Source organism: Apteryx mantelli, chromosome 5 (genome assembly GCF_036417845.1).
Source record: "Apteryx mantelli isolate bAptMan1 chromosome 5, bAptMan1.hap1, whole genome shotgun sequence".
Taxonomy (NCBI): domain Eukaryota; kingdom Metazoa; phylum Chordata; class Aves; order Apterygiformes; family Apterygidae; genus Apteryx; species Apteryx mantelli.
The window spans coordinates 31,844,196-31,858,734 of NC_089982.1; the positions used below are offsets into that span (position 1 = coordinate 31,844,196).

General features: G+C 41.5%; 1 protein-coding gene across 2 annotated transcripts; it reads right to left on the bottom strand.

The window, feature by feature from the left end:
* Nucleotides 1–5,376: 5,376 nt before the first annotated feature.
* On the bottom strand, nt 5,377–13,773 carry PCDH18 (protocadherin 18). Of its 2 annotated transcripts, none has more exons than XM_013951793.2 (4): nt 11,127–13,773; nt 10,097–10,182; nt 9,777–9,940; nt 5,377–6,330 (listed from the first exon to the last, which is right to left on the bottom strand). In XM_013951793.2, exons 1-4 carry the CDS (start codon nt 13,629–13,631, stop codon nt 5,633–5,635), a joined length of 3,453 nt encoding a protein of 1,150 aa, XP_013807247.1. In that variant the 5' UTR covers nt 13,632–13,773; the 3' UTR covers nt 5,377–5,632. The 2 variants fall into 2 exon arrangements, with proteins under 2 accessions (XP_013807247.1, XP_013807246.1); XM_013951792.2 differs by having other exon boundaries at nt 10,097–10,185.
* Between the last annotated feature and the right edge of the window lie 766 nt (nt 13,774–14,539).

The following is a 14,539-nucleotide window of genomic DNA, read 5'->3' on the forward strand; positions in this document are numbered from 1 at the left end:
CTGCTGCTAGCTGTTTTTTTTTTGTTGTTGTTGTTTTCCAAAGTCAGCGCTTCAGTGGGGTGAAAGAGGTTTTAGTCCCCAAGCTATGACAAAACTACGAAGGAATTATTTGAATGCAACAAATAGGAGTTAGGCCTCATCTCATACTAATTTTCACAGTGATTTTAGGGTAAATGCACAAAAGAACATATGTACCTTGTAGCACAGTGAAAGCTATAGTACTTCATGCTTTCTGTGCAATATGCTAAAAGAATCTTGCACTTGTAGGGAATCTAGCATCTAAACTGGTCACTAAGAGAAGCAGATGATAGAAGCATGGATTAAGCCCCCAGTCTACTGGCAAAGGTTGCCCTCCACTCAGGATCCGTCTAGCCCACATAGACCACTTCTGAACCAGATTTAGGCTGCACGTCACTAGCAGAGAAATCATAAAGCACAGAGATCGGAGTAAGTCACCTGAACACTTTGCCAACACGTAAAACTGATTTTACAGCCTGCTAGACTCCACGCTCTCGTAGCTGCTTTGTTAAGAGTACTCAAAATAGAGCGGCTGTACGCTGGGCAGTCACTAAGAGTGCAGCTCTGTAGCAGCTTACGTCAATCAAAGCCCGGGCTACTGGATATTCCTGACCCATCTCTTCTGATAGCCATAGCACTCATAATCACAAGCAAGCCATTAGCTTTCAGCCAGATCAGCTCCTTGACTTGTTTCAAAATATCTTCATTATAGCAGCAGTGGCAGAAGGAGTAAGGGCAGGTGTGCACAGGGACGGTAGGAGGGAGCAGCATCCTGAACCTAGGTTAAAGCTGTTTTGAAATCTATGCTGTCTGGTATTTAAAAAACAAAAAACAAAACACCCCCCCCCCCCCAAGGAAAAAAAAAACAACACACCACAGTGATCAACCATCTCTTCAGGGAAAGAGCTGATGACAATTCTTTCTCACAAAACATAAGTATAGGATAAGATAGCGGTTTTTCTGTTTTGTTGTTTTTTAAACCACTGCCAGAGCTGTGAGAAACCCCAGTTCCAAATCCCTTTTCTCAGGAAGCTTCAACTCCTTGTCCAAACTACCATACAAATACAATACAATAGCCTACCATACCATTTCAGTTCTTGCTATTGATGCCGTTTTCTTTGTTAGTGTTTAAACTAAATGTTTTCAGCCACAGAGAAAAAAGAAACAGAATAAGAATTTAGGGTAATCACCTGGAAGGGAAGACAGTCGATTGCCAAGGCCTGTCCAGTGCAACCCTCTTCTTCCTATTCCCATGTCTTCTGAGTCCAGTTTTATTGCTGTGTTCAGACAGCCAAACCTCTGCAACACTGAGACCTTTGAGCAAGTCAGGCAATGGCTCACTAGCCCCAGTGGTCAGGTGCTCAGGCCAGGACAGATTTCGGCATGGCCAGGCATAGGTATTTTCACATCTAGAGAAATCTATATAGTGTTTACATTGGAACATATACAGCCAGTGACCTATATGTCATGAGTCATAAGGAAGTCTGTGACTATAAGTCATAGAAAGTGACTTTGTCAATGAGTAAAGGTCCGTATTTTGAGATGCTGTGTTTAGTATTCAGATGATAATGTTACATGAGCTTATGGTAATCTAAAATTTTGTAAATCTGTCCCTTAGCCTGCTTTAAATTGTTTTTCTTCACAAAATTAGGAAGGTAAATCTGTCTAGAGTCATACAGCTTTCTTCTGCGACTTTGTAATCTTGTGGAAGATACCTGGCATTCATCGTGTGTGGTCATTACAGGGATAAGAGTCCTGGAGGGAATATCTGGGTTTTGTGTAAGGAGCTGCTGTTGATTTGTTATGCGGCACTTTCTTCTCTTGGATCAGTATTAAGGCATCACCATGACTTTGGTTTAAGTGCTTAATGTAACCTGTAAAACAGTTCGCATGGCCATTTCTCACTGAACTGCCCATAGTAGTATCTATGTAAGTGGTGGTGGAATGTGTGCACTGGCCAAATTTCAGTTTGGGTTATTATCCATTTCTGACTGTATCTCCCCTGAGTTTTAAATAATGCTTAAACTTAAAAATGAAAATTATTCCTTATTGTGTCTGCTGTATACAGTTTTTACAGTTTGGTTTAAACTCTTCCTGTGCTTCACTCCAGACAGGCTTTTTTTCAGCAGTAGGTTAATTGATCCCAGAAAATGTTTGGGTTTAAGTACTCAATCATTTATGTTTATACAGCTTTGAGGATGTAAAGTGCTGTAGGATCGCTAATTATTGTTTTATTGATTGAGGTTAAAATGTTATCACTTCCTTTTTATTCGTATAAACTATATTACAGAATACTGTGGGACAAGGTCTAGGTGAAGACAGAGTCTGACCCAGGGATGAACTTGGAGGCACAATCACACTCCTTTGTGTAACAGCTGGCATTCTTGAAAGGAAAGGTACATATACCACAGCTTCCTAGGGATCCCTGTTCAGTTTAGATATTATGTTAACTTTCTAATCCTAGCCAAACAGGAGACAGCTCTTTGTGTTTTTTTTTCCCCTCCCTTCTCCTCTAAAGCAACTCAAACTAATCTGGGAAACAGGGAATTTCAGTAACAGACAATGTTGCTGGCACTCTAAGTACTTAGCAAACATAGAAGTATGGTCATGGACCATGCAGGATCAATACACAGGTGAGACTGACTTAAGGGAAGTAGAATCAGAGAGAAGTCCCAGGAAAGAGGAGGATGAGGGAGGAATGTGAGGGAACTTGGAGGATAGGACTAAAACTGGATAGTGATGAAAGGAAGAGGGAAAGAGAAAGCAGGAGCTGAGGTGGGATACAGAAATCAGTGAGCTAAGAAGGAAGTCATGCCCTTGGGGATTTTAGGGTTTGACAGGACTGTTAAAGCATCCAAACTGGTATCAGAGTCAACTTGTGCTTGCTGACCAGGAAACAGGAGATAGGAACGAAGATGGGGGCAAAAGACACTGCCAGGGTGCAGCGAGAGCAGGGCTGCTCCGCGTGGGCGACGAGCCAGCAGCCGAGGGCGACCCAGCACAGGCCAGACCTCACCGGCCAAGCGGTGCAGTACCTGAATGCAGCGGGCAGAGCCAGGCGCTGATGCAGCGAGGCAGGGCTGAAGGCAAGGCTATGAAGTAGATCCAGGGTCCATCCAGGCAGAGGAGGAGGCTGGCACAACTTCAGCATAGCTGGAAAAGGGGCTGCAGGCCCCAGGCTGAGCTTAAATGAGCTCCTGGGCCCAGGGGTAGGGGTGGGTGGAGGTCCCAGGTGAGGCTAGTCAAGGCTGTCAAGGCTCACGGGTGCCCTCAGGGCCTGAGCAAGTACAGAGCAAGGAGGTCTGTGGGCCAGCTGTTGGGAGGAGGAGGAGGAGGAGGAGGAGGCGGCGGCGGCGGCGGCGGCGGCGGCGCCGGCGGCGGCAGAGGTGGCAGCGGGTGGAAACCTGCTGCTGCTGCTGAGGGGTGGAAACGATTAGGAGCTGGATTGGGACAGAGAGAAGTTGGCTCTCAGCAGGCTGGCTCTGGTTCACAGACAACGGACCTGGGAAAGGTTCGGGGGAAGGAAGGGGAAAACAGAGAAGAAATCTTCAAATTTTTAAGGAAAGAGATGTTACAACTTTTTCCCTTCAGTAATTGCAGAAGGTTCAATGAGGCTGAGGTCTTGCTGACATTTCAAAGGTGCTGTAGCAAGTCTCTCAAATCAGCTTTTACTGTTAGAGAGCCTTCTTTTACTTGTGCAGACTTAGCCAGTTGCCTGAAATGTTTAAGTCATATTGACAAAATGACATTTTGATAGTTTCAGCTGCGTTATGATTTCTGCCAATATAGATACTTGGTTAGAGATATGATATCTGGATACTTCAAACCAGCATAACTCTACTTACAAACTGCTGAAGTACAGACAAGTCCTGAATTTCTCCATTATTCAGGTGTCAACAAGTGTCTGTTCTTAGCTACAGCAAAGGCACTGTGAAGCAGTACTGAAATTAAAGTTTCCTTATGCACACACCAAACAAATAAAGCTTATGCAGACAACTGAATTCTGGCATTTCCTGATTTCCAAATGCTTGATTTTGCAACCTTAATGGTGTTCTTTTGACAGTTGGGGGTATTTTTAGGTAATATTAAACAGGAATTTTCTGTTTCGTATCATTAAAAAATATTTTATAGGGTACATTACATGTGCAATTCTCCAGAATAAAGGCACCTGCTAGTTTTTACATCCAGGTTCATTGGGACTATTTCAACAGTTTTTCATACTTCTGGTAAAAAAATATACCTTATAAAGAATATGCATCTGTAGCTCTGAATGAAAGCCTGACATCCCAGTTTTCTAGCCCAGCTCTTACTAACTTAGCACTTTCCTGAAATGAGGATCAGGAATCCTCCCATGTTTCTCAAATGTAAAATCAGTTTGTTTACTGTTAACAAAAACCTTCCTATGTATGACAGGTTAACCAAAAATGTTTTCCAAAAGGACTTCCAGAAAAGGAATTAAAGGGACCAGACTGACTCCGACTATTACCCAAGCAGTCACAGCTAGCTCACCCCCAGAAGCGATGGCACTGCAGTATAAATTACTGAGTTTTCACTGGCTTCAGTACTAGAAGCCTTGCTTTGGAAGTGCAGGATTCAGCAAGAGGTAATGAAGCTGCAGGTTGCAGGTAAATCCTGCTGGTTTAAAGCAAGATAGTGCTTTTCTAGGAAGTTGAAGCATTTCTATACTACATTGCAAATACAACACAGACACACTTACAACAGAGGCCAAATATAGCTGTAATCTACTACTTTCCTGGGAGATGCAACAGTAGTTTAATTTTGGTGTCGTTTACATAGATAAAACAATCAATTGCAATTTTATGTTTACATAGGGCAAGAATTCAGCTCGAGGTCAGAAATGCTGTTTTTATTTTTTTCAAGTATACACCTCCCACTTCAACTGGTTTTGTGGTACAATGATGGTAGAACAAATTTACCTTTATTTGTACTGATAATATTGGAAGTTTCATCACTGAATTTCGTGATTTGTCCACTCGGGCAAAAGTTTATTTGTAAAACAGAGTAAGGTCCCTGCCTTTAGTTAATCCATTAACTAAATGGGAAAATGACTCAACATCAAAATAAAAAGGACATTTTAGGCTTTTTAGGGAGTTGACGACTCTTTATTATAAGAATGAAACATTGCAACAAGGTGTTGGATCAGTTATTGAAATTAATGTTTGAATAATGTTTCAGTGGTTTGAATTTGTTTTTGTGACATTTGAAACTTAAAAGAAATAATACTGGAAAGCAATACCCTCTTTTTTGTTTTTTTTTTTACATGTGTGACAAGAATGTTGGATGTTTGACAAGGATGGTACCATCTATATACATTTAGGAAAACATGCCTGCTGTGGGTGTACAAAAATAAAATTTATTTGTTAAATTACACATAAATATAAGGTACAAATGTATTTTTAAAATACAGATAAAGATAATCACACTTGCATTGTGTACATATGAAAATACAGTATTTTAATATTCAACATACACAGACACATTTATGATAAATGCAACTAATTGGCAATGCCAGTTCTCTTCAGTCTGTTTTTTGTTTTTATTTTTTTTTCCCTTTCAGTTTTCCATAAATATGGAAAATAGGTTTTTGAAACACCTAGTTCTGCCGGACATCTTGCAGCAGCTTGTTTATTTCTGCCACCAGCTCACTGGCATCCATGAGTTCATGTTTACCATCACTGAGGTGGTTGAGCACATTGTCAAAATCATCTTCTTCGTAATTCTCTGGGATTTCCTCCATGGCTGGCAGCCACTTAGAGGAAGGTTGTGCACCCGAGTGAGTCCCCAGAGTGGGCCCATTGTTGTTGGCAGGGTTTTGGAAATGTGTACTGGCTGCCCAGGCTGCCACCCCCTGTGGATAATTTACAGTCTTGGCTGGCAAATGTCCCTTCCTGCGCTCCAACGAGTTTGAGCGATCCATTTCGTTGCACTCTGTGTAGGCATCTAGCGAGGGAGGCAACAGGCGCTGGAAGACGCTGCTCATTTCAGAGAGGAGAGAAGAGGTACAGGTGTCCCCTGACTCCTCCTCACTCTGACGGTCTTTACCAAACGTTGAAAAACTCTTTTTCTTTTCACTGGCATCAGCAGGCTGTGAATCCTCCTCAAGGCCCTGATGTTGCTGTTGCTGCTGCAGCTGCTGCTGCTGCAGCTGCTGCTGCTGCTGCGGTGACTGAAATTCCTCCCCAGGAATAAACATGTTACGTCTGTAATCAGAAGAGGGTGAGGGCAGCGGCGGCATCCAGCACTGATCCGAGTGCCCCAGGACTCTGCATTCCTCTGTGCACAACCGCATTGCTGCAATGGAGAAAAGACCAGAGTAAACATTCCCCTTCTGTTATAGATATTGTTTATATTCACAGGGATTAAAGCACAAGGCTGACTAAGACTGAACTTCTCCGAAGATCAGAGATGATCAAATCTGGTGTTTGGATTCACTTTCTCTGTGCATGAAGATGGCAAATGCAAATGGCCTGGATCTAAATGTATTTTTGTTTCCCAGTGTTGTCAAAAAATAAGAATGTTAAATACACAAAATATAAGAAAGCAATATGATCTTTTAAATAAGGTAGAAGATAAACATATAAATCCTGGGGGAAAAATAGTATCAGTGACTTGAGCTCCAAAAAGAAGGTTTTCGGAAATGTCAAACTCTTTGCGTCATGTATATTTTGACCATAGGAAACTTTTTTCCTGATGCCCTATCAATCAATGGTTAGATTATGCCACACAGAATAGAGTTTTTTGCTTTCATCTCTTTATATTTTGTATATCTATGAAATGTCACTTTTAAAACTAAATGTTTGCAGCCATGTCCTCTAAGTTCTCCCAGTTTTCTCAACTGGCTCTGGATCCACTCAGCTTATCAAAAATTGCTTTTGCACTGGAGTAAGCAGAACTGAACAGAATATTTCAGCTTAGACTGTAGCAATGATTGATAAAGTGATACTCCAATACTGTCAGCATTATTTATCTCTGTACTTTACACAGCCTATCATACTGTTTGGTTTTCTAATGCCATTTACATTCCTCTGGGTTTTTACTTTCTCTGTTTCTTACATGAGAGAGTATGAATTTCTTCAAGAACATAGGTTTAGGCTGCAGGCTGGATATTGCACCAGGTATTGCAAATGACCTGCTGATCAGTGAGCTTCAAGCAAAAAAGCAGCCTAGAAAATATTAGTGGTTGAAGTTTCAGTATAAGTGACTGCAATGCTTTAAAGTGCTTTGTTCCCATGTATGAAAAGCACACGTGCTATTTTACAGGAAATGCTGAAGAGTTAGAAAAGACAAAAGACAGAAGAAAGAAGAAGTTGATCTGCTGTGCTTGGACCAACTCTCAACTCATCCCAAGAGGCTAGGATTAGTCTTCTAATTAAGAAGACTCCTGTAAATTAATGGAGGACTTTCAATGGTCTAGCTTTGCATTAGTATTAAGGATTGTCTCATTTAAATTAATGTGAATTTTGCCAATGATGTTATCAGGATTCGTTTTGATATAAAATAATACTGACACTCCTGAACATAAGATCAAAAGACCATGAATAGTGGCACTGTCTGTCCTCGAATCAGTAATAAAAAATACAAACGCACAAGAGCAATTTTTTTTTGCAGAACTTAAAACTTAATGGTAAAGGTTAAAAGCGATAGAAATAAGTCTTTCAAGGACAGTTATTGAACTTTCTGACCATGTCCTTTTGGAAGTATTGAGGGACTGGCTCTGTTCCATTCTAGTTCCAGCTTAACAGGACTAATCGAAAGGACCTTCTCACAGTGTTTTGCCTCCGTGCAGACTGACAGTGCAGAAACATTTCAAAATGGAAACCAGGAAACTTCCATGAAAGTTTTCTTTTTCTTTTTACTTGTTTAGATTGCAGTGGGGGTTCAGATCAGTTTGTGCCTTATCTGAATGGGTTCAGTGCACTTATCGGATAGATTAATACCGTGCATAGCAGTAAATGGACATCTGTGTGAGATTAAAAGCACCTCTTGCTAGCTAAACTGAGTTCCACCTGCACTCAGCAGGAGTTTTCCTTCATTTGAATTAGATGAGAGTTAGGCTAAGGCTGGGCACTTTTGGAAATTCTACCCTTTGGTTTCAAATTTAGAGAGCTATTTGTAAGAGCTTAATGGGCGTTTCAGCTAACCAAGAGGGTAACCACTCCCTCTTCCTGGCAGCCCCAGCGCTGCCCACCGGGAAGGGGACAGCTATTCCCCGGCAGCTGCGGGGGACGGGTGCCAGTGCAAACACCATTGCACTTAAGTTCCCCTGGCAACGGAGAGTTAGAGCAGAGCCCTCCCTGCTTTGCTAACCACAGGAGAGAATGAGACGTGTCTCACGCTACATGGCAGAGCAATGAGTAGAAGGAATGGGGGGAGAAAAGGCTAAAAATTACATTAGAACTTCAGACTTCGGTTAAAGATTTTGAAAAAAGTAATAACTTTTGAAGGCCTTTGGTTTTAAAAACATTGGGTACTCAAAACTAGCCAGAGGAGACATCTGAATGCCTGGATAGGTGGTACAAGATGGCCTGGAGAAAACATACAAAGAAATTTTAAATGTTTAAATGTAAATGTGTGTAAGAAGAACAGATTTCACTTTTGGGGTTTACCCCTGCCGGGTGTAACAAGAAAATGGAGGATTACAGCATATTTCTGCATGTAACCCTCTCCCACCAAGGCCAAGTACAATCACCTCCGCTGGTATTTCCTGTGGCAACAGAGGGAAGGAGCTGCAAGGCTCCAGCCCGCTCTGGGCAGCGCATGGGATGGCACTGCGGGAAGGAGCATATTCTATACCATGCTACAAAGCAATATGCCCCTGTATCTGCAAAGGACTTTATAATTATTAATCAGTCTTGCTGTAGCCTTAAACTGGATGGAAATTATCTGGCCCTGTCAGTTATAGATAGAATTAAACCTGATTTGAAATGGGTTCAAAATCTAGGGTACAATCAGAGGTGGTATAATTATTAAAATCATTAGAAAATTCTCATATTTGTACCTAGCATGATTTCCCATCACTTCTTTTACTCAGCGTATAACTGGGCTTGAATTTAAAAATGGTACTTAATACACATGAATATGTACATGTGTGTATTTATTTATCTTCCTTTCACTCATCCTTTTCTAAGCTTTTCTCTTCTCTGTCCTCTACAGCTGAACCGCTTTTCTTAAGCTTTTTCTTCTAGGAATTAGGGTTGCAGGATTTAAAATCCAGCACATATTAAGATCTTTCCATTGCCATTCAAATTCATCTTTCAGTGGGAAAAAAGATGCATCTCTCTCTTCTCCCATCCATATTTTGAGACCACCTCCATAATCCATTTTTGAACTCTGGAAGTCCTACGGATCAAACCCATTATGGGAAATGTATCTCCCAAATTACAGTTCAGTGTATTTTTAACAAACCACAACTCTCTGGCTTTGCAAAAACATCCACCCAGTCATTAAAAATCTGAGGACATAGAGCAGATGATGCTTTTTGGGGAGATTTGGAGCCAGCTCATGATGATGTGAATAATTGCAGAAAATAGGTAGGCACTGCTCCAGGCAGATTTTCAATTGTCTCCGAGTCTTTATTTTACTAGATATGTGAAGGTTTCAGCTCAGTATATATCATGAAGTGGAGGAAACACAAGACTTGAAAGCTAAAGAATTTTTGCTTTCTCAGTAGTAGCTTTATCAAGGTGACAGCCAGGCAGCACTGTAAATAAACTGTGCAGCTTCCATTGTGCTCTTACCTGCAGGAATTCTCCCATCTGTAAGGAAAAGGTCACTGAATCCTTCCCCAAGAAGTCTGTCGATTGGAGACTCTCTACCCAAATCATAATCACTGTCTCCAGCTTCACTGTCACCTCGGCCGCTGTCTTTCAAGCTGAACTTATCCATGTCTTGTAGGGCATACCTGTAAAGAGAATTGTGGTGAGGGATGAATTAAATTATCTCAAGTACATTATATTCCACCTTGATTAAGAAATACATACCTGTATTTTCTGATATATATATATATATATACACACACACATACATACACATTTATCAGAATAGTCCAAATCCTTACCTGTAGCTTCTAGAATATTTGTTTCCTCGAAAACTTGGTCTTGGTTGATACTGGCCCTGGTGAAGCATCGAGAGAAGCTGAGAAACCTGCTAAAGAAAAGGTGAAAAGACTGATTCCTTGAAATAAAGGCTCAATTTCCTGGTGGTTTTACAACCACTATAGTAATTTAATTCTCAGGGTTTTTTTTTCCTTTAAAATTCAATTAAATCGGATTCCTGTACATAATGCAGTACAGCAAACTATTTTTCAGTATAGTGTCTGCCACAGAAAACATCTGAAGACATTTTGCAATGAGGAAATGCACTGCTCTTCATTAGCTGCTGAACTCACAGTAATTAATTCATTGACAAGTAAAACAAGTAATTGAACAGGGGTGGAGTTCTGTTTTGCTGTAATAGATTAAAAGTGACCCTTTGCCATTTCAGGATCCTAGAAACAAAATTTCATTAAACTACATGCAAAGAGTCACTGGGACACATCTCATTTAAGCTATTAAATAGAATATGTAGTAAAAATTTAAATGGATGGTTTCAAAATTTAAGATACTGTGTGCATATATCAGATACACTATGATCATATAGTTAAACCGTGTTAGTGTTTAACTTTTTAGATTTCTTAATCCCCATTAATGAGAGAATTTCCTCTGTTCTCTCTACATATAGATACTCTGGCATGCTTTCTTAAACAGAGCTACACAGAGAGAAAGGGAAGGAAAGGAAGAAAGAAAGAGAAAGATTAGTAAACCAGAGTAGAATACTGCGTATCTTAAACTCCATTTTTTCAGCCTTACAGGGGAGAATGAAGGAATAATGCTATCAATAATAGATTTAATCCTGTTCCCTGTGGCAATGGATTCAGTTGACACTGGAGTAAAACTGTAATGCTGTGACATCTAAAGGGAAATCCATGATGCATTTCACTGGACAGAGATCTCATTGCCTCCTGCCCTCACAGCTTGCATGCAGAATACCCCACACTCCACAGTGAGCATACGAGTGGCCCAAGGTGCAAGGGGTGATGTGGACCTTACCTCCACAGCAGGAGTGGCATGGGTAAGTTCCAGCGAGAAATTCTCGGGCACGTGGTTTGAGGAGATTGTCACCAGGCTGTTGAGCGATTGGTGGCTGTGGTGGCTCTGCCGGCTGCTCATTTGTCCCCTTTCCAGGGTTGGAGAGGATGACGGAGAAGCTCTGTGGTGAGATCTGATGGGTAAAGTGCCATTAATGGTGGGCACCAACGTGATGTCCCCTTTGTGGATCTGTCTTGAAGGTCGTTTGGGGTGGTGCTGGTAGGTTGATTCTGCCACACGACAGTTGTAGGACCTGGTATCTTTTTTCTCTCGATTACATCTTGTAGCAAAGATAACCATAATGACCAACAACACGGCGCAGATTGATCCTAAGGATATAATTGTTATCATAGAGACATCCAGGAAGGGTTGGCTAACCAAAGTAGCTTCTGTGCTTGAAAATGAATAAACATACTCAAAAACTGTACATTTCAGAAGGGCTTTAGTACTAAGTTGAGGACTGCCTTTATCCTGGACTATCACAAAAAACTCCCATTGTTTTGCTGGAACTGATTCTACACTAACATTGATAGAGATGTCACAAGTTTTGGGATCCATCACAAAGATGTTGTTTTCATTGTCGGCTGCTATGGAGCAGCTGAGTTCAGAGTTCATACCAGAGTCTCTATCCGTAGCCCTTATTCTGGTGACAAGAAAACCAATTCCAGCGTCTTTCGGGATTGAGATTTCTGCTGTGCTGTTGCGTAGCACTGGGCCCACAATGACAGGAGCGTTGTCATTTTCGTCAATGATGGTTAGTACAACCGTGGTATTACTAACAAGTTGCTGACTCCCTCCATCCCTGGCTTGAACCATAAAGGCAATTTGATTTACTTCTTCATGATCAAAGGTTCTCAGGGCATAGATCGCCCCATTGGAGGGATCGATTGTCACGTAGGTGGTTATAGAACTTCCCAAAATATAGCTCTCCAAAATAGTGTAGGTCACCTGCCCATTGTCCCCTAGATCTGGGTCCATGGCTGTGACTGATGTGATGTATGCTCCCGGAGAGTTATTTTCTAAGATAACAACTTCATATCTGTTTGTCTGGAAGCGGGGCGGGTTGTCATTTTCATCACTGATTTGGACAGTAAAGTGTTTTACTGTGGAGAGACTTGGCATTCCCTTGTCCTCTGCTATTACAGTCAAGCTGTATTCAGATCTCTTTTCTCTATCTAGAGTGGCATTAGTCAAGATTAAATAATTATTTTCATAAGTCTTTTGAAGTTTAAAGTGGCCATGCCCATGGAGCTTGCAAACTATCTCTCCATTCACTCCAGAGTCCTTGTCCTGCACTCTGACTAGGGCAACAAAAGTGTCCAGGGGTGACCCTTCAGAAATGTAAGCGATCTCTTCTTTCTCTGGGGACATCAAGTTTAAGTTAATTTCAGGTCTGTTGTCATTCACATCCACAATTTTAATTATAATTTTGCAGTGAGCTGGAATGGAATTTGGCCCCAAATCTTGAGCCTGAGCATCAATTTCATAGGATTTGGTTGTTTCATAGTCCACTTGTTTCAGGAGGGTCAGATGTCCTTTTTCTGAGTCTATTTTAAAAGTCTCTATAATTTTGGAAGACACATGACTACTAAAAGAGTACACAACTTTACCATTAGCGCCCTCATCTGGATCAGTAGCATTGAGGTCTATGAGCAAAGTCCCAACTGGTGAATTTTCTAAGAGTTGAATTATATATGACTGCTGCTCAAAAACAGGGCTGTTGTCATTGGAATCAGAAATGCTTATTTTCAGGATGGATGAGCCAGACCTCTGAGGCACCCCTTTATCTGAGGCAGTGAGTTGGAGTTCGTAACTTGACTTCAACTCGCGGTCCAGTTCTCTAACCACAATGAGCTCTGCATACTTCGCCCCGTCAGTCCTCATTTTCACTTCAATACTAAAAAAATCATTTGCAGAAAGGGAGTAAGTGTGAAGGGAATTGTCCCCTACATCAGGATCAAAAGCACTGTCCAAAGGGATCCGGGTTCCTACAGCTGCACTCTCTGATATTTCAATAGGGATAAGAGCTCTGGAAAACTGGGGAGAGTTGTCATTAATATCCAGCACTTCAACTTCAACATGGAAAAGCTGCAGATGTTCAGTGGGCAGAGTGATCACATCAAACTCTATGGAGCAGTTTAAGTTTTTCTGGCAGAGTTGTTCCCGGTCAATTTTAGCTCCTATGCTGATCTCTCCATTATCTTCACGGACTACAAGCAAGGGCGAATTCCCCCTCTGCATGGCTCGAAAACGAACTGAGGAAGGGTTAGGCATCTTTAATAAAACATCAGCTACATCCTCTGATAGTCTTGCAATTACCGATCCAACTCTCTGCTCCTCATAAATCCTGTATTTCAAATTCTTGCCCAGCACAGCCTTATTGAAAGATACTATCATCAGTGCAAAAATGAATATAAAGTGCATTTTACTGCTGATTTGGTGCATTTGTAAGTTTTCGCAATTCATTACTCCAAGCAAGTTAAAAAGCAATTATTTCAGCTTCCTTCGGCACCTTAAAGCCAGCACACATTTGGTCCTTAAAAACTTGAAAATGTCTTTTATAATCAACCGAGTATTAATATCTTACTAGATCAGAAAACTTTTTTATACACACCGTGCCAGGACATCCAGGTACAATCTGTATGCAATCCAAGCTTTCTCATTAGATTCCCTGCTCCTCTTCCAGGATGCAATTTGTCACATCAGTGTTTTCCTCTTCAGCAGTTAGTATCCATTTATTGCCGGGTGCCAGCGGAATCTGCAGTGTGTCTTTGCAGAGATCCTCTTCCCCTCTCCCTGCTCATCGGCAGACTAAACACCCTTGATTGCTGACTCCAGTCTAAAATCTGTGCAACTTCACTTCAACTCAGACAAAGCTTTTGCCCGGCATGTGTTGAATCCCTTCCAGCCAATCAGCCAGCCGCCCAAGCCAAGGACAGTGAAGTCACGGCGAAAAGCGCTGCCGGGGGGGCGGGGGGAGGCGGGGGGCAGCTCCTCCGCCAGCACTCACTTTCTGCGAGTGTGCCACAACAAAGAGGGGACAAATTACTGAAGAACAACTTGAAATCAACTTCTTGTCCTCTTTATTTTTTTAGGACACTTTACAGGGGGGTTTGTGATTTTAATTCAGCTCCTTCCTGATGCCAAAAACCCAATCGCTCTCCTCATTTACATATTTTCAGATTCCCCTTTTAACTAACTGAAACCTTTTTAGTGCATTTGCTTAATAAATGAGCTAGAGATGACGTATCTCTGATTGTGTCTCAAGAGCCTCTTCTTGCTGTTTATTTCCCTGTTACCTGCTTTTCCTTAACATCTGTGTTTCTGAATGGAACAGAGAGAGATCTGCTTCATTCCTTGAGATCTCTTCATCT